At 41.3% G+C, this 22,066-nt stretch overlaps 2 protein-coding genes across 9 annotated transcripts in view; one reads left to right on the top strand and one right to left on the bottom strand.

Moving 5' to 3' along the window:
- PWWP2A (PWWP domain containing 2A) overlaps positions 1–16,484 on the bottom strand; it is a 31,555-nt gene extending 15,071 nt beyond the window's left edge. Inside the window, exons 1-2 of one of the 3 annotated variants that reach the window (XM_075766754.1) lie at positions 15,796–16,484; positions 1,172–2,869 (exon numbers count right to left, since the gene is read on the bottom strand). In XM_075766754.1, the coding sequence (XP_075622869.1) occupies positions 1,186–2,869; positions 15,796–16,484 (2,373 nt within the window). In that variant the 3' untranslated portion in view covers positions 1,172–1,185. Of the gene's footprint in view, positions 1–28; positions 2,870–15,795 lie in introns of those variants that run through there. The other 2 variants (XM_075766755.1, XM_075766753.1) reach the window with 2 other exon arrangements.
- A 135-nt stretch (positions 16,485–16,619) lies between these two features.
- The window catches only part of FABP6 (fatty acid binding protein 6), a 54,441-nt gene continuing 48,994 nt past the window's right edge, over positions 16,620–22,066 (top strand). For 2 of the 6 annotated variants that reach the window (XM_075766760.1, XM_075766759.1), the window contains exons 1-2: positions 16,620–16,720; positions 18,452–18,539. In XM_075766760.1, the coding sequence (XP_075622875.1) occupies positions 16,694–16,720; positions 18,452–18,539 (115 nt within the window). In that variant the 5' untranslated portion in view covers positions 16,620–16,693. Of the gene's footprint in view, positions 18,540–22,066 lie in introns of all 6 variants that reach the window. The other 4 variants (XM_075766763.1, XM_075766761.1, XM_075766764.1 and 1 more) reach the window with 4 other exon arrangements.

Genomic DNA, 22,066 nt, shown 5'->3' with positions numbered 1-22,066 from the left:
AAGCTTTTTGAGAAACACACACAAATAATTCAGATTTAGTCAATTTTATTTACAGTTTGTTTTTTTACATTTCAGAGCATTACACAATTACATATTCTCATTTTCTGACCTGCAAACAGATACCTTAAACGGAAATATTAAAAAAAATGAAGTTAGATACATCCAAAAATGCAACAATTACACATCTGACAATTCACAAAGTGTAATTTTCTAGGACGTATCCTAAGAATTTAGGAACAACCAGTCAGGAGAAAATCTGACCAATTTCAGCAATCAATTATTTACACATTCAAAACAAAGCCTCTCTTAATCTAAACCTCCAGGCAAATGGCCTGAAAGATTTCTTCAGGAAGAAAGACCAGAAGTTATGATTCACACCTATGCAGCATTAACAGCCCTTGATCCCAAATACTGAGCGACTTCTCAGCTTTGTCTTAGAGCTACAGGCATCCCTCTCAGCTTCTCAGACCCTGAAGTGTTATATTTGTGCCCCCATGTGCATAGAAAGGCTGAGTGTTTAAGTGGTCACTATGATAAAACCCCATTTAATCTGGTCTTTAAGTTACATGAATTCTTCTTCCTTAAAAATTTCAGCAAGTCGTCTAATGCCATTTAAACTGGCCTATGTGGATTGGGGCATGCCTCCTTAAGGTGTTTAAGCATGCTTTGAACCGATTTACGCTGGCCAGACTAAATACGTTAGAGACTATTTAAAATAATCTTTAAAGACCATTTAGACAAGGCTTACACTTCTACACTTCCCTGATGGGCCACCTAAAGAAAAAAAAAAAAAGTCACAGCTACTAACTTTCATCCCTTGTGTTAACCCTTCGCCACACAGCAACTAGTTATATACTGGGTAGAAACTACTAAAAAATTCCCTGCAAATAAGCTGCCTTTCAGCTGAGGCTATGGCTCCTATGCATTGGGTGTTTGAGGAGGTTTTTTTTCTTTAAAAAAAATTCTCACTTGAAAAATACTGAAGTTCTCACTTTAGGCTAATTTTGATTGCATGTTCAATTTGTTTAACTGTCAAGAAACCGCTACAAATGGAACAACTTTAGTATAAAAAGAGCAGTCAACCGAGTGCAACTTCTGACTTGGCAAGTCCTTCACGGTAGTTCTCTAACTAGGCTATGAATTTTGTGGAGCCTCCAGATTTCTTGCCTACCTTACTTTCCAAGTTCACGTTTCAAACTGTGTCAGCAGGGCCCGAACTTCGGGAGTCAGCTGCTTAGCAGCCTTAGCTGCCTCTGTGACGGCCTTGCGGTAAAGACCCTTTCTCTTCTTATTAAAGCGCAACTGGAAGCTTTCTAAAAAGGGGGACAGTTGTGCAAGAGCAAGAAAAGATGTTGTTGTGGAGCCAAACCATGAGATACGAGCCTCCTGTCGAACTAAAAGGCCATTATCTTTCCGGCTCACAGTTATGGTAAGAATACGGGCTGGCCACCAAGGGAAGCCATAAATCTTGGCCCAAACAATGTCCCCTACACATACGGTCCTGCCATCTGGTGTGACACATTTAGAGACGTTTTTGGAAAAGACTTCCGTTTTCAAGGAATTACTGAGCTTTTTCTCTTCCTTTGAAGAGGAGGAGGAGGAGGAGGAAGGTGCATGCATGCTGCCTGGAGGAAAATCAAAGCTTTCAGTAGAGCTACACTCAGAGTTGGTAGATTTCAAATCATCTGTGCTATCACTACTACAAACTGATGCACTGGAAGAGTCAGATTTCTTTTGATTAAGGGTCATGTAAACCGTTATATTGCTTTTGCTGCCTCTCTTGCCCAATGTCTGGTGTTCATCCTGATCAACAGTTACATGCACTTCACTTGTGTCCTGAACCTCACTGCCAGCCTCTTCAGGGCCTTCTGAGGGGCTCTGATTTTCTGAAGGGGCCTCACCTGCTGAGCGGGTGGAGGAGCAGCGAGACTGGGGCTTAGTTGCCATCTTGCCACTCCGTATTTTCTCAAGTCCTGTCTTGAGAGAAGAGTCATTTTCTTCATTCCGATACCTTTGTGGCTTTAAACGCAATCGGGGTGGGAGGGAACCTGAGCTGGTGTTCTGAAGACGCCGCGTGAAGTGGACCTTTGAATGTGCATTTTTGGAAGAGGAGGTTGCACTCTGCTTCTTTTGTGCCTTTTCTTTGGCCATTTTCAAGACTTCCCGAGCTTTTGCATGATCCATGTTTTTGCTCTGAAGAACTTTTTTTGTATTTAACTGCGCTTTTGAAGTATTTGCTTGTGCGGAAACTTTAACTACTCTGCTTCTGCTGTGGGCAATATTTGAAACCTTGACCACAGCATTCCTTTTCTGGCTTTCATTTTGGCTTTTTCCATCCACTTTATGATCAGTCTTAAGTTTTTTATTCACAGTAGTCACACTCTCATTTCTTCGTTTTTTATTATCCTCATATTTTGAAGAGTCACTTGCATTGCCACCTTTTTTAATTTCCTTTTTTTCTGCAACAACACTGTTTTTGCACTTGTCACATAAGACCTGCCGGGGTCGTAGTTTGATAGCATTCATGATAGAAGTGGGTTCCTCCCTGTACATTTTACGTTTGGGCCGCTTAATTTTCCGGGGTGGAGGCTGAGGTATTGACTGGTTATACGTGTCCCTGATAAACAAAGGAGGAGGATATGGCGCTCCCTCATGAAAGAGAGGAGGTGGTTTAGAAGTCCATAGGCTTTTAGCTATGCTAGGTTCTGACGGCTGCGCGAGGGAAGAGTCATCAGGGACTGCAGCATTAGATTCACACTTCACCTGTGCCTCGTCTTGGAATGGTTTGCTTTGGAGCTGCATGGCTTCAGGTTTATCCTTGTATTCCCTTTTAGGAAATATGGTCACAGGGATTCCATGGGGTCCAAACCTTAAAGAGAAAAAAAAATAAATTAAAGGTTTTGAGGGATCTTTTGCTGCATTTGTTAAAAAGCATTTGAAAACCTATCCACATTATGTAGCTGCCATTTGGAAGACATGAGTCCCAGGAAAATTAAAGCTTCATATCTAGCCTCGTGGCAAGCTTTGAAAAAGCAGGACACCAAAACCAAGTCAGCAGAGAACACGAAATAGACAACTTCCCTTATTGTTAGTTTCTCTTGCATCAACAAGTTGGCCTGAAAATGTAACAAAAAAAATATCACCTAGAGACAGCAGTAAAAGAATTAGCTTTATACTTTTAGAAAATGCTTATAAACATACAAACTACACACTCATCCCATCAACTCCAAATCTATCCAAGATTAATTTCCATAAGTCAACTTCTATTAAGAAGGCATCTTCAGTAACTTTCACAAAATTCTTCCATTTTTAGCATAGCACAAAAGGTCGAATATGTTTCAGATTTGATGCAAATATGGACAGCATAACTACTTGCACTGAATAGCGTGCCATCATTCTTCATCCACAAAACATTAGCACTTGATCATCTGATGCATTTCAGCCCAAACCTTGCTAGACTATTAGTTTGAGTTTCTTCCAGCAAAACTACCCTTATTACACCACAGTACAAGCCTTCCTCCCTGATTTGCGAGCAAGCAATATTTTAAACCTTTGCCTACTTTTCTCCAGACGGCTCTAGATCTCTGCTGCCCCATCTGACACACACAGACCTTCTCACCACCCTGATCAGCTCCAAGAGAAGAGAATGAAAAATCCCGGTACGACTTGGGCATTAGCTCAACTTTCCGAGATTAATTGAAGTAGCATGTTGCCCAAACAGGTAACCAAGGCTTTCTACAAAGGGTTGTGCTAAGGGAAACATTTTATCAGTTTGCAAGGTATTATGCCTGCCTTCTCCCCAGAGGAACTCAAACAATAAATACATTCATTTTACAACAATGTATCTTTCAATCCCCAGAACAGGGCAGGAGGGATTACAAAAGCTTGTTTAACCTTCCTTCTGTTCCACTCCACAATCCACCAGCTGAGGCACCAGCCTTGCACAGGGCTCTCACCAGGCTGCTCACTGCTCTGGAGCTCGGCCCAACTCCAGCTCCCATACACACACTAGCATTTGGCTTATATTAGTTGGTATTTTAATAGTTTGACCTTAATGCAGTAACAACACGATAGACAAGGTTGCAATTCAAATGCCAAGCCATCCATTTTGAATCACTAAACAATCACCATTATGTTTATCCCACCCACACCCAACCTGACAGAAGAATGAAGTAATTACCCAAGATTTGTCCTCAGGTTAACACTAGTTCATGTTGCACTGCAGCTGCTCAACTGCGACATCCTCTTAACTGACTGAACTGAAGCTTATATACAGTCTATGCTTGCCTCTCAACCTACGAGAAATGCTGAATATCGGTCTATTTTCCATTCACACTCCTGCAAGAAGCACGCAGTTTATACAAGCGTCTACATGTTGGCTTGCTTTCTTCAAAATCAGTTTTGAAAAAATGTCATCATATGTGTTAGAAGATTCTTTACACTGTCACCAACAAAAGCCGTCACTTGTTTGTCCTTTTGCTTATCTGCTAAGCCTCTTTTTACACTTAAAAGTTGCAGTTGAAGCAAACAACCCATCTAAGATTAAATTGTCCATCCCATTTGCACTTCATTACAAAAGGAGAACAGAAACAGCAGACAACATAAGCAAGAGGCAACCTAACGACTTTGTCATGATTAAAAAGAAGGGCAGTTGAACACAATTTACTATTTATTATCAACACAGGCACTGTTGTTACCCTGCACCTAGATGCTATTACATTCATACCTTTGAACTCCAGAGACAGAGGCAGGAGCCCAGGTGCACAGCTAGAGCAGGTCTGTCCTTATCCGCAGGCTGAGGAGGGCTCTTTACCACAACATATCCCACCACCCCACAAAAGTTCGTTTCTGAGGTTTGGACCCGCTCAGTTGAATTCCACATGTCCCTCCAGAAATGAGCGGCATCATTAAATGCAGTCTACTGCACTAGTGAAGGCTACAGTGAATTACAAACACTTAGCAGCTGATACAGGCATTTCTCCAGCCCACAGTCTGGCATTAAACCACAAGGGACTCACTCATAACCAAGTTTTAAGTTTTTTCAAGTGCCAGAAGTCCACCAGGTGTAAAGAAATTGCTTTTCCACAAACACTTTTCCTTCCACTAAGGATTAAGTTATTCAATTCCAAGTAGGGCTTTAAAAGAAACTATCAGCTGATAATAATTAAATTAGCAATATTTTCAGTGTTACTTGTATCAAGAAGTTCAGCTTCTTTAAGAGCAATAAGACCCAGATCCCATCTTTCACCACCCAACAAAGATTACAGGATTTGGGAAAGAGTTAGTTTAAGCGCTGAGAACAAGACAGGGCAAGATCTCCACTGTGCAGATTTCAATCCCTAACACCACAAAAGTAGAACCAGACAGGAGTGTGATATAAAATGGGCAAAACCCATGCAGATCATCATCACTTACATCTCTCTTCACTGTCTCAGGAACTGCATCTCCTAGCCCCACACAAGCCGTTTCCATAGTTCAATACACTAGCCTTTCTTCTAGAAGACATTTATGTTGACTCCATGTTAGGAAATGAAGCATTATTAGCAGTGACCAGGGAAGAAAGAAGTGGATAAAGAGAACAGCAACGAGGTTCTCCAGAATGATCCCATTTAAGTACTTCATCTTTCTTCCCTGGATTTTCATTCTACTGCCTCACAGGCAGAGTCAGCACAATTAGCACTCCAAGTGTATAAAAAAGCCTAATGGAAAGCCCAGCATATGACTAATACCATGAAGGAATCAATGATTAACACTGCACCTTAGAATATCCTTTCCTTCAAGCATCTGCATAATACACGGGCCAAACAGCTGAAGAACAGGACAGCTAAAGGGGAATTTTCATTTAAGATGCAAACCTGCTTTAGTAAGGCACAAAACCAAGCCAGACTGAAGCTCTGAAGCCAGAGTCTGTCTCACAAAAGGTACTGTTTTAACAAATGAAGTAGATCTCCTACCCCTGTCTACCTAAAAATTAATTAATTGTAGAATTAGAGAACGTTCACAGGTATCGTCTAGTGCCAGTTATGTAAGAGCAAATGAAGACACTATTCCTGTAAATGATGTGTCAATACATAAAGATATGACCAGTCAAGACATAGTCCAGCTGCAGTACAACATAAATTTGGTAAGCCTAGAGACTGAATATTACTTCCAAGAGCTGAGTGTGTGGTGCCTTCTCTTTGGCCTCCTCCAATAGCACGTTGCGTCCATAACCATTCAGTTTTTAGAAGACCTTTGTTCCTCCTTGGTGAATTAAGTTCTTCAGCATGCAACTTGGAAGAATAATATGAGAATTAAGAAGAGATAACAGCAGCAGAAAAACTTAGGAATGAAAAAGTAAACGATACAGGAGAGAATGAAAAGGTAAGAAGAGAGTGAAGGCAAAACAAAGAATGGCCTATTTTTCTTAAGAGAAGTAGAATAAAGATGTGATCTTAAACTTATTCAAGACAAGGCATGACACAGCATCTAATTAGCTCAACAGTGAACACAAGTATTTATTGCATATACTAGAATTTCAAGCCCTATTTTCATACCCCTTCAAGGTCCAACAACTAGACAAGTACTTCTCATACAATTACAGTAATTTTTGTTACACCAACTACATGTTTGAAATAGCTAGGAGTGCCATGTGTATGCAGGTTAGACATAAACGTTGTGAAAGCTAGCATTTGGTTCATCTGCTACAGAGATAAAGATGGACTAAAAAGCTACCATATAAAAAAAAAAAAAGGTTAGAAATCCAAGCAACATAACTCAGTTGTACCATGACACTTACTGATCCACAGGTCAGTCAATAACTGGGCAGTAGGATGTCACCCCTTAAAAGAAACCATTTCAGCTACGCTATATCAGTGAAACTACCTACGTATTTCATTTGTCACATATTGCATGTTTAAGTACCATAAGGAATCACCTTGTCTTTATTCTAACAACAAACTACATTATTTTTTAATCTATTGATCCTGAATATCACCCATCCCTACTATAATATTACTTTACTCCAGAAAAGGTTATTCTTGGAAAGACATACTCCAATTACTGTTTGCTTAAAAAAAAAAAAAAAAATCAATTTGTGCATAAGTTCCAGCTGTTCATTGTACAGCCCACTTATGCATAACATAATACAGTTCTACCTCAGACTATCACTTGAAGCAAAAGAAGGATTTGTTGGTTGGGAATCTAAAGTTGAAGTGCTAGGAAAATCAAAGAAACAGGTATTTCAGCCTAATTTAAAGCAGTTCTGGAAAGCAGTGGACTGCTGTTCCATACCTACTCAAAATTAGAACCAGTTTTCTATGTTGCCAGCTTCCTCTCCTGCAAAGGTCTCCTAGCTCTTTTTTGCTTTGAAAAGACACCTCTAAAAAGAGATTGGTTAAGATCCATCATAAGAAATTTATCTCCAAGAAGTTTTACAAGTAAACAGAGCAATCAGTAGGATCTAATCATACTTCTGCTATACATGTCACTTCAATATACATATGCATTAAAGACATAAATAGCAACAGGAATATCAGGAACTATATTTAAATAAGAGACTAATGGGGTAAACAAGGTCAATTCTGGTAGTCCAGTGATCTTCACACTGAGAAGAGCTTTCAATTGACTAGAGTATGCAGAGACAGAAATAAGATAAAAACAGGATTTGCACAGTTTGTTGAGTGCAAGTTAATGAATAAGTAACCATGGCATCTTTTGGTAATTAAGTAAGCTCTAGTATGGGTATTAAACCTAGAAGCCTTGTCACTTAAAGCCATTTGATTTGTATTACAGATATGTAAACTTAAGTACTTCAAGCAAAGTAAAACCACTTTTTCCAAATCTCAGTTTTAGAGCAGAATTACTACAATGAATACATATTACTATTCAATTTGTATGCTAAACATAGCACAGTTAAAGAGCATGTTTTAGAAAATAAACATGAGATAAGGAACAAATCCCATTTAAATTCATAACTGTATGTACATAAACATCTAAACAATACATCCTGGGGCAAAGTGTTTTTACATTACTATGTAAAGTCTTACGGTCTCATCTTCAGCCTCCACTGTCTAGCTTCCACTTCTCTATTAAAAGAAACAAAAATGAAAAAGCACCTTGTTCTGCTAAGAAGAGCCAAAGGACAGAACCCACTGAACTGGTTCAGAAGTATTTCACATTTGTCTGCAAACACACTGAATTAACGTCAAAGCACAGTAACTTCCAGTGTTAAGTGTTACATCAACTCCATTGTAAATGACTATGATCAAAACTCATCTTTACCACCAAAGTCAGACTACGGTAATCTCCGATTACCTTTTTACGCATTGCTCTTGTACTCAATATCATCCTTAATGTTTTGCAAAAGCCAAGACAAGCAACAACAGAAGCAATTTTTACTGCATGGATAAGAGTTCAAAGACTCTGGATGCTGGAAGTATAATAATATGCTGAAATAATGCAGAGCTAAGAATATATATTTCATGCATGTACCTAAACTAAGGGTTTAAATTATAATATTCAATGTAATATACAATTAGGTCATAGCTATTTGAAAACAAGGTATTTCAGAACTCCTCAAAATAACTTGTATTCAAAACACAGATTATGCAATAACCTATTTTTAAGTCTACAATTTACTTGGTGTGACAAAGCGCAATATGGAACACATTGCTTTAAGTGGCAGGCACCTTACTGAAAAAAAAACCCCAAACATATGCATAAGCCAAACTATCAACTCAATGGTTTACTCGCCTTCTGAGCAACGTAACACTAGACTAGACAGACTAGAATACACGTTTCACTTAGAGCTTTAAAAACATGGCAAAGGACTGCAGTGTAAGTGACTCTTTGGAAATAACACATCATCAAGAATAGCTGTTGCATCACCATCACAAACTCTCAGCACCAAGAAAAATTTGGTTAAAAATATGATAGTTCAGATTAAATAACATGTGACAATCCACAGCTAAGCAAACTAGCAGGAAGCTTACCTACTCAAAGACTTTTACTAATCAATGTTAAGCTCAGTGTTTTTCAAGCAGGTACACTTGCCTGAAATCCAAGCTCTTGTTTCTGGCACACTTTCAAGGCAGAAGACAGACAAGAGCAGGGTATGTGTAGAACTGGCTTTGAAAGAGTATTTCAAGAAAGCTGGTTAGGAGTATCCAGGGCAGCAGCTGATTCAAATCATTCCAAACCACTGGCAGCTGGATCTCCTTCAGCAATCAGTGCCAACTAATGGATACCAAACAATGTGCAAATATACCAAAGGCTGTACTGGCTTACAGTACACCTACCCATGAAGTCAGAAGCCCTTTGAAAGACTTCAACTTCCAGCAAACTGAACCACAGAAGTCCATGTAGTCAGGATGCTGATGCAGACTTTGAAGAATTATCCACTGTAGAGACAGAAGAATCTCAAAGTTGATAAGCCTGAAGAGTACACAGGAGGTAGTCCCATAATCACTGCTTTCCCCTGCCAGAGGTAGGAAGGTACCCCTCACCTTTTTGTTGGAAAGAATTTACAAGTGAATTCACAGAATTTCCTTCAGTTTTCTGTAACTTGGAATTCTATCAAGGATATAAGAGTAAACCTCAAAATATAGAATGCTTTAAGTTCCTGCTAACTACCACAATTTTACTAACATACTTATAAAGGTGAAAATCTGTTTAAATTGAAATTATCTTTTAATTATTACATCTGTTGACATTATTAGTTTCAAGTATCAGTTACATTTTAAAGTAGACATTTTGCTGATATATATTTGGAATCGCAAAACTTTATGATTAAGATAAAATACCTGAATATACACTTCAAGATCATCCACATGCCAGTCAGACCCAAGACACGTGGGAGAAAGATACCATTTATTAATGGATGAACTTTAAGCCAATTCAGTGTCAATATGGACAACATTCATCAGTCCCATAACAGTGTAAAGAAAAAATGTTATTTAAAGCATGCTGAAGATTTCACCTCCACCTGTCTCTCAACACTTCAAGCCAAGTCAACTCCAGCTACTCCTAGAAAGCACTGGCAACCCGTGCTGTTAGAATACAGACAAGCATACCAGGAGAAGAAAGGACAGTTTAATCTGTTGCATCACAGTCCAATAAAGAACAGTAGTAGACTACAGCTACTCTAGGAAAGTTTGAGGCATGATCCACAGATGCCCTATTTGCCAGCAAGATTAGAGCTTACTGGTTTGAGAAGGTGAAAAATAACACTTTATACTGGCTCAAAATCAGAAGCAGATTGGCAAGTGTTTTCAGTATAAGCAGCAGCTTTAACATGCTTTACACCTATACCAGCAACATCCTAAAAGCTAGTCCAGTTTTGTTTTGTCAGCCATTTTCACTTTCCAAGTGGAAACTTGGAATGAGTAAGCCTTTCAAAAAGTATTTGGTAAGTGACCACAAATAACACTCAATGGATGTAGATGGAGACAAGAGAAACTGTTCTCATACAGAAGCTGAAACATTGCAAAATCATAGAAAAATTTAGGCTGAAAGCAGTATCACAAGGGTCTTCTGATCCAACCTTGTTCTCTAAGTGAGGCTAAATTTGACACTATACTATTCTGTCAGCCACAAGCAAAAGTATATGTAATTGACTCTCTTAACCATACTCACATCACACTTATGCTTCCAGTGTTCGGGGGATAAAAGCAAATATCTAAGAAGTGTTATGGCTGTTCCTTAAATGCTAGAATTTCACCAAGCCCCTTTACACTTCTGAGAAACAAAAGAAGAGAACAGGTGATGAATTGTAGGAAGGAAAACCTTGGAAACTGAGTGTAAGTTAAAAAAAAGACCAAAATACATCAAACAACAAAAACCCAAAAAACCCAACCCACACACAACCCTAACAGACATTTCTTTACTGTTGAGAACTATATCTTAGAACATCAGTACATAGAACTTAAGAACACAGAACTTAAACCTTTCCCAGACAAGGACAACTAAATGTTGTCCCTATTTATGAAAGAAGTTATTAGTAGAAGAGAACATAAGAGCAGGGAGAAACATGCCACATTTTTTCAAGTCAGACTTCTGCTGTTTCCTTCTTGCATCAGCAGATCTTGAATGTCTCAACTTGGGAGAACCTTTTTTCCCCTCCCACCTTTCTTGGCGTATATGGTTACAACACACTAGATTCACCCTGTGGAGTTTAAACTAACAAAATGTGAGCGTATAGACTGCAAGTTTCAAGAAGTGCTACATGTAAACGATGTAAATAATCTAACAGATGTTCTGCAGATTGAGACAATACAAAGTAGGGAATGGACGCAACAGTTCATTATTTATCCTTATTCTTCTGCAGTAGAAAGTTCAATGAATAAATTGGGAAAAGCACAGGATTCAAGAGTCGCCAAGAAAGAATGCTGTTAACTGGAAACTGCTACTAGGTTTATAAGAATTTAAAGCTTCTATAAAAGTTTACTTTCATCATATAGTTCACGAATACCTTGCTGCAGGGAGTCTTCCCTTATCTGTCACAACCAAGCCCAATTAAGACAGAATTTCAAACACCTGCCTATAAGCAATACACTGGGCATATTTTTTGATAATCGAAGGTTTTTAGGTCACAAAACTTTTTGCTCTTCCTTTACCCTCTCAAGAACTATTATGATCACACACAAGTCAGAAGGAAAATAGCTTAGAGGAAAAAGACAATAGGAAGATGTATGTCCATCACATCTATAGGATTAGAAGGAAAATTTTATTCAAATGATAAAGCAATAGAAAGTCCAAGTCCTGACTGTTGGCAAAACAACAGAACATAAATTTAATCCCCCTCCTCCCCTTCATCTTTGGGAAGGGGAAAAAAAAAAAGCAGATATAATTATCCTCTCTCCAGAAGAGCAAACTAAACCCAGGATTTCTTAATCCTACATTTAAGATTTACAGATGCAACACTCATCAGGTATTTCCTTACTGTCTACTTCCTCCAGGTGCAGAGCAAGATTTACACTTAATTCAGAGCCAGCAGGTGGCATTAACATCTCACATACCCTAAGCAAACACAGCGTTAGTCAAATGCTCAATACAGGTAAGCTTACAAGCCCTATTTAAGCCCCATACCTAACAAGAAGTTTTCAATGACAATTTGTACAATGGCATGGAAAATTAACTACAGTCGTGCATGAAGCATTCCACCATCCACTCTGACAAAATAAGACAGGATTGCTTTTTTCCAGCTGATGGTTGGCTGCATTTCCCATCTCTCCTATCAACACGACTCCATCAGGCATACACTGAGGATCTCACATCCAGAACCTCATCCTAGCATGCAATAAGGCACTTAAAAGATAATGGCAACGGTAGCAATAAAGTTTAACAGTAGGATCACATTTTTAATTTGTGCAATAAGCCTCTAGAGTAACAAAAGCGGGGATATGTCCCTCGTTAACTGATGATTTATTGCATAAGAAATTGATTTGGGACTCAGTAGATGTGGGTTCCTTTCTTCTGCTGATTTTCAAAACTTCCTGTGCAGCTGCTGACAGGTACACAAGACTGCCATTAGTACAGGCAGGCAAAGTACTTTCTTACCTCAAATAAATGTAGGAATAAAGTTCACTGAACACTAAGGTGCTTGTATTATTGTGTTAGAAACTCCTAAATGGACATCCTGTTTACAGGAGCTAGGAGAGGAAGAGGAAATCATACCTTTAATACCAACACCACTGACTTCACATCAAAATCTACAAGAATAAAATGCAAAGTCAGTTCATCATTTCAACAATGGAAAGAGAATTAGGAAAAAAGAAAAAACCCCACAACAACCCATTTAAAACCAGAAATACATGGGGATATTTTTGCTTTCTTTCACCTTGAAGTTCAAGTAATTCAGAACATGACTTGAAAAGGCTAAAAAGAGTCCAGTGGACAAGTTTTTAAAACAGTCATTAAATCTTACTCTTCTTAGTACTGTACAGAAGTACAACCTTCATTGCCCTGGAGGGGAAAGCAGAAATTAAGATCCAAAAAGAACTAGGAATTATTTTCTTCCAAGTATATGATGAAACCACTATTAGCACGTGCAGTGAACACGAGCCACGTTTTGAAGCTACTGAATGAGTAAATTGTAATACAACATTTCACTTTTATTTAATAAGAACTGGCAGTCTTAAGATATTGATCCCCTTTGCATTAGGCAAGTTTATAAGATTATTCCCATGCACTTGAATAAGCTGATTGAGACAGCTTTCAGTAACCACTCATCTTCCATACTAGAAATCCCAGTGTTTTCACATAAATGCATGCTGGAATTTAGGTGGTTTTGATTTAAGCCTACCCTTCTTCTTTTTTTTCAGTCCAGTGGAAAAATTTCAGAATTCCAGGGCCTGCCACAGATACAGAAGGAAGTTCATGAAAAAAAGTTAGCGTTCTACGAGTCCACGTGCTGCTGCACAAAACAAAAATAAACAGATATAAAGAAAAGCTGATACCTAAGCAGTACTATCATTCAGTCACCACTAAAGTCAAAGTCTAGAATAAAATTTAAATCTTGGGCATTCATGTAACACCTGTTTTCTGACAATGCTTCAATTTCTTACAGGTAGCAAGTTCTTGGACTATTTCTAGAGTTCTGTTACCACTGCATTTCCTGCTTTGAGACATTTGAACAGAGACTCCTATTCATCTACACATATTTACTTGTCACCAACTAAATATTATTGACCTTATGTCTAAAAACTCAACTCTTCTTGTCCAGGCACTCTAAAGAACTTCGCTTTTAGAATTTAAACTTCACCTTGTGGATTCCCCATGTAATTAGCACCTCTGAAGGAAGTCCAAGATCATATGAATGGAGAGAAAGGAATAAGTGGTTCCACCGCTTAAGAGCATCTGGGAGTAATAGCACAAGCCTTCATGCATCACTTTTCCACAGTTCTTACTGTGAAGACTTGCCCCAGGGCCTGCGCCTAAAAGCAGGGGACATTGAGATGCACGTTTCCACTGAAGCCACAATGCAAAAGCAGCAGTTTGCCTGCTGCAGATGACCTTTACTGCAAAGGGCTGCAGTAGATCTGCTGCCTAAGAGAATCTGCCTTCAGTGCACAAGAAAGCCTCAGGCAAATGAGGGGATGTTTGTGGTCAACGTGTATCTAGTAAGATATGATCTCTTTCAGGAGTAAGGGAGAAGCTGGTATTTTCCTTCTTCACACACATAGACCCCAGAAGTACAGAAGCACATGCTTTGTCACCCTGCTAACCAGGGCAATGTTATAATTTTGCCAGTATAGCTTCAGACCTACAAAAGAATCGATGCTAACGAGCATTACAACTTCAGTTGCAACGCCTTCTCGCCTGCTTTGAGACATTTAATATTTCACAGGAGTACAGTTTGCAGGTCACATTTTAGTACTTGGCTTCAAAAGACAAACTGATAACATAGCATTTCAAACCACAACAACTGACAAATTTAAAACTTACTTTCATGACATTATCCAGAACTTGGGTTCCAGAAATGGCCTTCTGTTTCGAAAAACCAACCAAGAAGCTAGGCCGAGGACAAAAGTGCTGGTCCCTGATACCTTTCCTTTTAGAAAGCACTGACAATATTGATATTACAGGAAGTTATGAAACAAAGTAATGTAAAAGGGAGTGATAAAGACATATGACCACAGATGCAGCTTAAATTTTTTGGGGGAAAAAAGCGCTGCATGTTTCGCATACCAATTATTTTAAATAATAGCCCTGGTCAAATTTTGCTTTTCTCTCATGTACTTGCATAGTCCTTACATGTCTAGAAAACAAACACTAAGACAAAGAGGTATTTTCACCTGTAAATACTAGTTAGTTTATAAAATACACAGTATCACTGATGAACTCTGGCCTCCCAGGAACCCCTTGCTATAGGACGACAATGAAAAAAGCAAACCCTAAACTTCACAGTCTAACAAGCTTTAAGTTATTTTGTGATATGTAGCAGTTCCCCTCTCCCCAAAAACGGGTATTTAAGAACCATTAAACTTCACCCCATTCACTTCATACAAGGAGCAATCAGTACTAATAACTGTACTTCGGGACTGTAATAGCCTGGCTTGAAAACCATTATTCTGAAAAATAGTCTGTACTGAAAAAATAAGGTTACCTAGGCAATGTAAGACACAAGTCAACAGGGGGGGAAAAAAAAAAAAAAAAGATCTGTGGGTCAGTACGTTTGTACAAAGGTTGGAAAAAATGCCAACATCTGTAGCTCAGGTCCCTTTTCCCCGGCAGACAGGGATGCTGGAGGCCCGACACGAAGCCCGATCGAGTCACAAGGATGTTGCCCATGTGCTCGCCTCTCCCCCGGCTCTCCCATTGCCCCACTCCCACTCGGAACTACTTTACTTAAGGACAGCACTATAAATCGGGCGGCCGGACAGCCGCTGGCCGCCGCTCCCGGGAAAGGCCCGCTCGCCGCGCTGCCCCGTCCGCGCGTTCAGGCCGGGGGTGGGCGGGGAGCGCGGGGCTCGGCCCCGGGCGGGAGGGGGCCCTGCCCGCCCCGCCGCTCCCCCCACCGCCTACTAGAGGGGTCGAAGAGGAGGATGGGATGCTGCCTCCGTTCCCCGGGGAGGACGTGGGGGCAGGAGCCGCTTGCCCAAGGCGGACCCACGGCTCCGGGCTCCCAGAGTGAAGCAGCGGAGCGGAGGCTGCTGCCGTCGCACCTCTCGGCTCCTGCCCAGGCTGCTCCCCGTCGCGGGCCGAGCCCACGAGGGCCTCGGCAGGGGCCGGGCCCCACCCCCGTCGAGCTCTGGGCGAACTCGCTGCCCCCGTGGCCAGGTGGGGGCTCGGCACGGCTCCCCTGTGAGATCTCACCTTTTAGAGAGGTCCATGAGGACCCCAGAGAAAAGCTTCTCTCCCAGCCGGAACGAGACCACCAGGGCGTCCTCGATGATGTGATCCAGGGTGACCCGCACCTCGGAGCCAGGCAGCAGGGGAGCCTCCGCCTCCCCTCCGGCCGGAGCCACGGGCACCGGGGACTTGGGCTCGACGGCGGCGGCATCAGCAGCATCCGGCTCCTCCTCCTCCGGCCGGGACGGCTCCTCCCCGGGCTCCGGCTCCGCGGAGCCCCCAGTAGCCGGCGGGCAGGGCTGCGGCTCCTCCTCGGGAAGTTCAGGGTGCCCAGCAGGCGGCGGGCAGGGCTGCGGCTCCTCCGCGGACTCCGGGCTGGGCGCTCCCCGGTGCTCGGCCTGGGGCGAGCCCACCTCCGGGGTGGAGGACGGCAGCTTCTCCGTCCTCCTCTCAGCTTCCGGCTCTCGAGTCCCGGCCGGGCTCCGGGCGAGCTGCACAGGCGGCGGCTCCTCGGCCTCGCCGGGAGCAACCTTCCCCCCGTCGGCCTCCTCCCCATCAGGCACCACCGACTCCACGGCCTCGGTGACGGCAGGAAGAGGGTCCGCGCCGGCCTCGCTGCCCGGGATAGGCTCCATCTCGGGCTCAGCTTCGCCAGCCCCCCCATCGCCCGGCACCGCTGCAGTCGCTGCCGCCTCCGCAGCCATGGCCGCCATTTTCTCTGCTGCTTCACCGCCGCCTCCCTCCAGCAGCGGGATCGATAACCGCGGCCTTCCCCGCCCGCCTGGGAGGGAGAGCCCGCCCCCTAGGCTCGCATCCGGCAGCCTATTGGTGGGCGCGGCGCAATTTTCTACTTCTACTGGAGAGCGAAGTAGTCCGTCAAGCCCAGCGGGAACTTCTCTTTGGCCAGCGGGGACTTCATTCAATGAAGAGTCGGGAAGAGGAAGAAAGGGTGTGGCTTAGTGCTGTACAGGCCGTTACAGATTAGAGGGGTTGGGCCTCTAGGGCTGTTCCGCCATGTCATTGGTAGAAGGAGGAGCCGCTCCCGCGGGAAGCTGGTAATTGGCGGGGGCGAACGTCTGTCAGGGGGGCGCGAGGCAGGAGTTGCGCGGCGGCCAGCTGGCGTGCTGTGGGTGGCCGGGAGAGGGCGCGAGGGAAGGTGGCGAGGGGTGTTGGGTCGCCCCGGCGCGGGACCCCCGCGGGGCAGGGGCAGGGGCAGGCTCTGCCTCCCGGCTGGTACAGTGCCGTGTCCGCCGCCCCACGGGTGCAGGCGGGGGGGTGCTGCTGCTCCTCTGTGGCGCTACCTGCCCCCCATGCTGTGGGGGCGAGCGGGGCCCGTACTGTGGGCAGGAGGCTGAGGGAGAAACAGCGTGGTGAGCCGGCGGGTAGCTGGGGAGAAGGGAAAATGTGAGGAAGGCAGGGGGACTGGTGTCTTTTGTGAAGTAAATTAACACTTTACAATATTAAGTAGTATGAATTAGGGACATCGGATAAAGGTGAAAGATGCGGTGGTGAGAAGCGGAGAAAAGAGTTAACGTTTTCCCTTAACGTGTTCTGAACCAGTGTTTTTTCTTCCTGTGGGATCGACAGTTGCCACTGTGTGGGCATTTTTTTCCCCCAGGTAGGAAATCCTGTGTTTCCTAAACATAAATTAAAAAGGAAAGGTTTTAGTCTGTTATGTGTATGATTTTACACTTTGGGAAGCTGAGTCCTTTGCAGAAAGGAGGGATTTGTTGGAAGGAAGGATAGATGGGAAAGCAGGAGCAATTGGAGACAGAAAGACAAAAGTGGTCTTAAAGCATGAAGAGTTTTATTCTTCCTAGTGCTATTATGAGAGATATATTATTCGGCAACAAATGGATTTTTCTGAAAAGTAACAAATCTATTAAGATTTTCTTTAAAAATTAAGTATTCTTATTCTTTCATGTTAGTGACATTCGCAGACTTCGAAGTTGCTTCCAACCATATGCTTACAATAGAAACAGAGCTACACCCCAAGTTGTCAGGTAAAAAAACAACTTATAAATAATGGGCATGAAGAACTAATGAAATTTTTGCAAGAAGCATGAGAAAAAAAATCCATGATCAGATAATAGGGCCTGGTACTGCCCTCACCTTTTTTCCTGTTCATTGTGGGAAAAGTGAGTTATGTGTAGGTAACGGACTACAGTAATGCAAAGAATTTTGTTCAGTAATAATAAACGAGGACATGGAATAAACAGTCTTTTGTAACAGCAGAAAAGCTATGTATAACTCTATGCAAGTAAAACATGATCTTGCAAGCTGCTAGCTGTAGGATTTTAGTAAGTAATAAAGGCATGATTAACCTACACTGTTGTCCTGATCATAGTGGTCTGACTTACGTAACAGACATAAAGACTTCCTTTTGTATCTGATAGTGGTTTACTTTGCTGGTGAACATAATGTTTCCTTTATTGGTGGTATAAAGTGTGTAAGGAATATATAGGAAAATTAGGAAGAACAGCTAGACGCATTTCTGGAGACAAATACGTTAGAAATATAGTTAAATGATTTTGCTAAAGATAAAACTGCTTAATAATTTTTTGTATGTTTTACCATCATATCTGTTAAATGAATGGTTTGCTATTGTGGGTGTGTAGAATAGAATATATTTATCGGAGGAAGGAGTAGTAGGTACTGAATTACAATTTTTTTTTTCCAGCTACGCTTGCAGCTATGTCAGTCTGTATCACAGAGAAACAGCAGATGGATTCAGCGTATGATCTGTGCCTTAAAAGAAATCAGATTTGGTAAGCTTTCCCAAAACTACCTACCATTACTATTGCTTCCTAAATAATTTTGAAACAATTTTGTTAGACCATATTTGTAAAAGATCTGTATTCTGCGTCCCGAGGCCATAATGCTTTGAAAGATGGCAACTGTCTAAGAGCCCCTAAGGCTGAATATGCTCTTTGCCAAAATTCTAGAGAATAATGAGAAGATTTGTGTTTCTACTGAGTTACCTTAGTTTCAAAGCTATCCCTGTGCAAGGATTTCAGTTTTAATTCAGATCCGAGATTTCAGCGTTTTTCTGTATGTTCTGCCAAGGAGAATGCGATAGTGGCTCTGGAAGGTTTACAGAAGATGTGAATGATTTGTAAAGAGTTCTCATTGTGAAGAAGCTTGGTATCAAAGAAATAGTTGTGGGAGCAGAAGGACTCTGCTGTTCTCTAAGTATTTTCATTCTGTGTGATTATGGCAACATATGACATGTAGAAAATGAAGATTTGTTTCACAGAAACTTTTTACATTATTTAGATGAGTCCTAGGACAGATTAAAGAAACATATTAGTGAAGATAGCTCATATGTAACAACAGAACTGTTTTTACATTGCTCTCCTACGCAAAGAATTTCACTGTGCTTGGAGGTACTCCAACTGGATTTCAACAGTAGACCAAACCATACTCTGCATGCACAGGACTGTTCTGCACGTTAGAGGTATGATCATCTGTTTGAATGCTTGAATGTTGTTCTCCTTTTTAGTGTCTTACACTAGTAGCAATCTATTTGTTCATTCCAAGACTATTATTGTGAGGAAAAGGCATCGCATTAGCTAGAAGGGCTGGCAGGGTACAGGGATATGTATTGTCATATATTCTATTCCCTTTTTTTTTTTTAATTATTTTTTATTTTTTCTCAGGAGACATAGTACTATATTTCAGAAGCTTACGAACACTTGCACTCAGATACAACTTTGCAAAAGCAAAGTTGCCAGACAGCTTTTGTGCAGGGGAGGCCAGAACTGTCATGGTCCTTACTATAAAACAGCATCATTTGTGTAGATACTTTGTATGGTGTGTGATTTTAATTGTGCTAGCCAGGGTCAGTTCAGTTAGCCACAGTTCATTTCTCTGGTGCTACTGTGCCACCGCATAAAAGAATGGCAATAAATTCTGAGCCTACAAGAAATTACCAGCTACTACAAAGAGACTGCTAGGCCCTTGCGCTGATGGGACATTGAGATCCAATAGCTCAGCCCAGCAGGCTTTTTGTTATGTTAAGCCCAGACTTATATAGAGGATGCACATAAAATGGAAGATTTCCTCTTGCAAAACTTCAGCAAGGTTAACGCTTGCTGAAATCCACCTTGCTTTTCAGCAGGTATTGCTTGTGGCAGACAGTTGCCATTAAAATGCTAACTGTCATCTCTTACATCTGCTGGAGTCCCCAGCAATCCTTATGCTAAACATAGGAAACAAACCTGAGTGTATGGCTTGTTAACGCCCTGGATTGTTTCGTTGCAATAACAGAGGAGATTATGTGCTTGACCCAAGCAGTTTAAACTACTAGGGGGGTCTTAAAATAGAATGTAAACAGCTCTGTTGCCTGTCATTTTCATGTTGAAAGGTACTATATGTGCTTTTAAAAAGAGGTAAATAAGGACATTTGTATGCCACTGTAATGGCCAACAGAAATATGTTACCACAGGTAACCATTAAATGAAAGTATACTAATAGTAGGCATGTAGATGCAGATTGAAACTTGTAAGTTTCACAAAAAAGCGCTCGCTGTATATTTTTTTTTTCCCATCCCAATTTCATTTGATCGCCATTTAATTTCTGTTTATTTTAAATCAAGCCTGCAATCTCTTTAGGATAGGATTTGCCTTTCTGTGGCTGGTTTGCATAGTGATTGGCATAGCTGGGGCCTTGTTTCTATCCTTTAGAAACTGCCAAAATAAAATGAATTAAACTAATGAAATAAATTGCACTAACACATTTTCTGTAGATTAAAATTAGTCTCCATGTGTTCAGCAAGTGGCAGAAAGAACAGAAGTAGAAATAAAAACCTATGAATTAGGGAGAGGAACTGATACAATTGGAGGGACTAAAATGATGAATTTGAAGTCAGGAAAAACGCAAGGCTCTGTGAGGATGTGTTAACACCATATTGGCAGGCTGGATAGCTGAAGAAGTCATAGTAAGTTTGGGTTGAGTGAGTGAACAGATGAGATGTGGTTGCATGATGCCTGTAAGATGTATATATGATTGTATCTGTATGCATGGGTGTACATGGGTGAAAGAATTGTTTCTTTGTGTGTAAGCTGGGACACGATAAGGATCAGGTCTGGCAGACTTGACTGTTTAGAGGACTGTGCTGCTCAGTATTAGTGACACATTTTGGTCATGACAGAACAAATCAGTGTTATTGCACTGACCTAACTATGAACAGAAAATCTTAAAAGTCTGTGAATAGTCACAGCATGTATGTGTGTTTCAGTTAATAAGTGCATTGGGTTAGGGTCTGTATAGTTTAAGATGATGTATAGCAGTAACATCATTCTCTGGGCATCAAGTTCCATAAAAGTGCACTACCACGAAAGAGCCAACACAAAATGCAAGGTTTTAATGGAGCAATATACATAAACGGAGTATAATCAGGTTTGCAGTGAAGCCAAAGTGCATGATTGTAGTGTATCTACAAATACTCCGCTTCCTTGAAGCTAATTTAGCTACCAATAACAGTGAATCTGTGATAGCAGTCTCCAGAATGGGCTGCACCCTGGTAATTGCCTAGTAGCTGGAATTTGTGGCGTTGCTGGTATCCAAGCTAGCTGGATATGTTTAAGTTCACTATGCCTGTTCATGCTGCAACTGATCTGTCTTAGTGTAGGTATATGAAAGCTCTAAACAAGTGTGTGGATTTATAGGAAGTGTTTATAGTGTCTTGGTAGGTTGGTAGATATTTTTCCTAATATCTAGGCTGAGGCCTAAGGATTTTAGATTAGAGGTTTACAATTTGAAGTTCTAACAATCTTGCTGAGACTTTGTGACTCCACACATTAAAGGGATTGCAGTTTACATACACCCAATAGCTCCACTCTTTACTGGCTTTTCAGCTGCAACACTGAAGAATAGCGTACTGCAGGAAACATCATACTTTTTTCCCCATGTCAATCTGAATCATACTGGCGATAACTTCCTGTGATTCCTATAGCGACAATTTCCTGTGACCCTGAGGAAGATCTGAGGGTCTCACGGACACCTCCACAAGTCAGGGTTTAGGTACTGCAGTTTTATGCTGTGTTAATAAAGTAATTTTAACATTTTTCAGTGTTTCCAAGGCATGATCTGCTATTGCTGTGAAATTTTCAAAGTTTTCCTGTTTAAAAAGAAAAAGTGTAAACAATGAAAGCCTAAGTTTGTGAGCAATGAAGAGGAATATAAGCAAACAAACAAAAAGTAAAGATTTGGTCTTGATTGAATGCTGCACACTTATCGCTTCTGTAACAAGTTAGGAAATTAGTGCTCTTAAAACAATTTTTAATAACATTTA

This window comes from Balearica regulorum, chromosome 14 (genome assembly GCF_011004875.1).
Source record: "Balearica regulorum gibbericeps isolate bBalReg1 chromosome 14, bBalReg1.pri, whole genome shotgun sequence".
NCBI lineage: Eukaryota > Metazoa > Chordata > Aves > Gruiformes > Gruidae > Balearica > Balearica regulorum.
The sequence above is the reverse complement of the archived record's forward strand: the minus strand, read 5'-3'. Positions and strand labels throughout refer to the sequence as shown.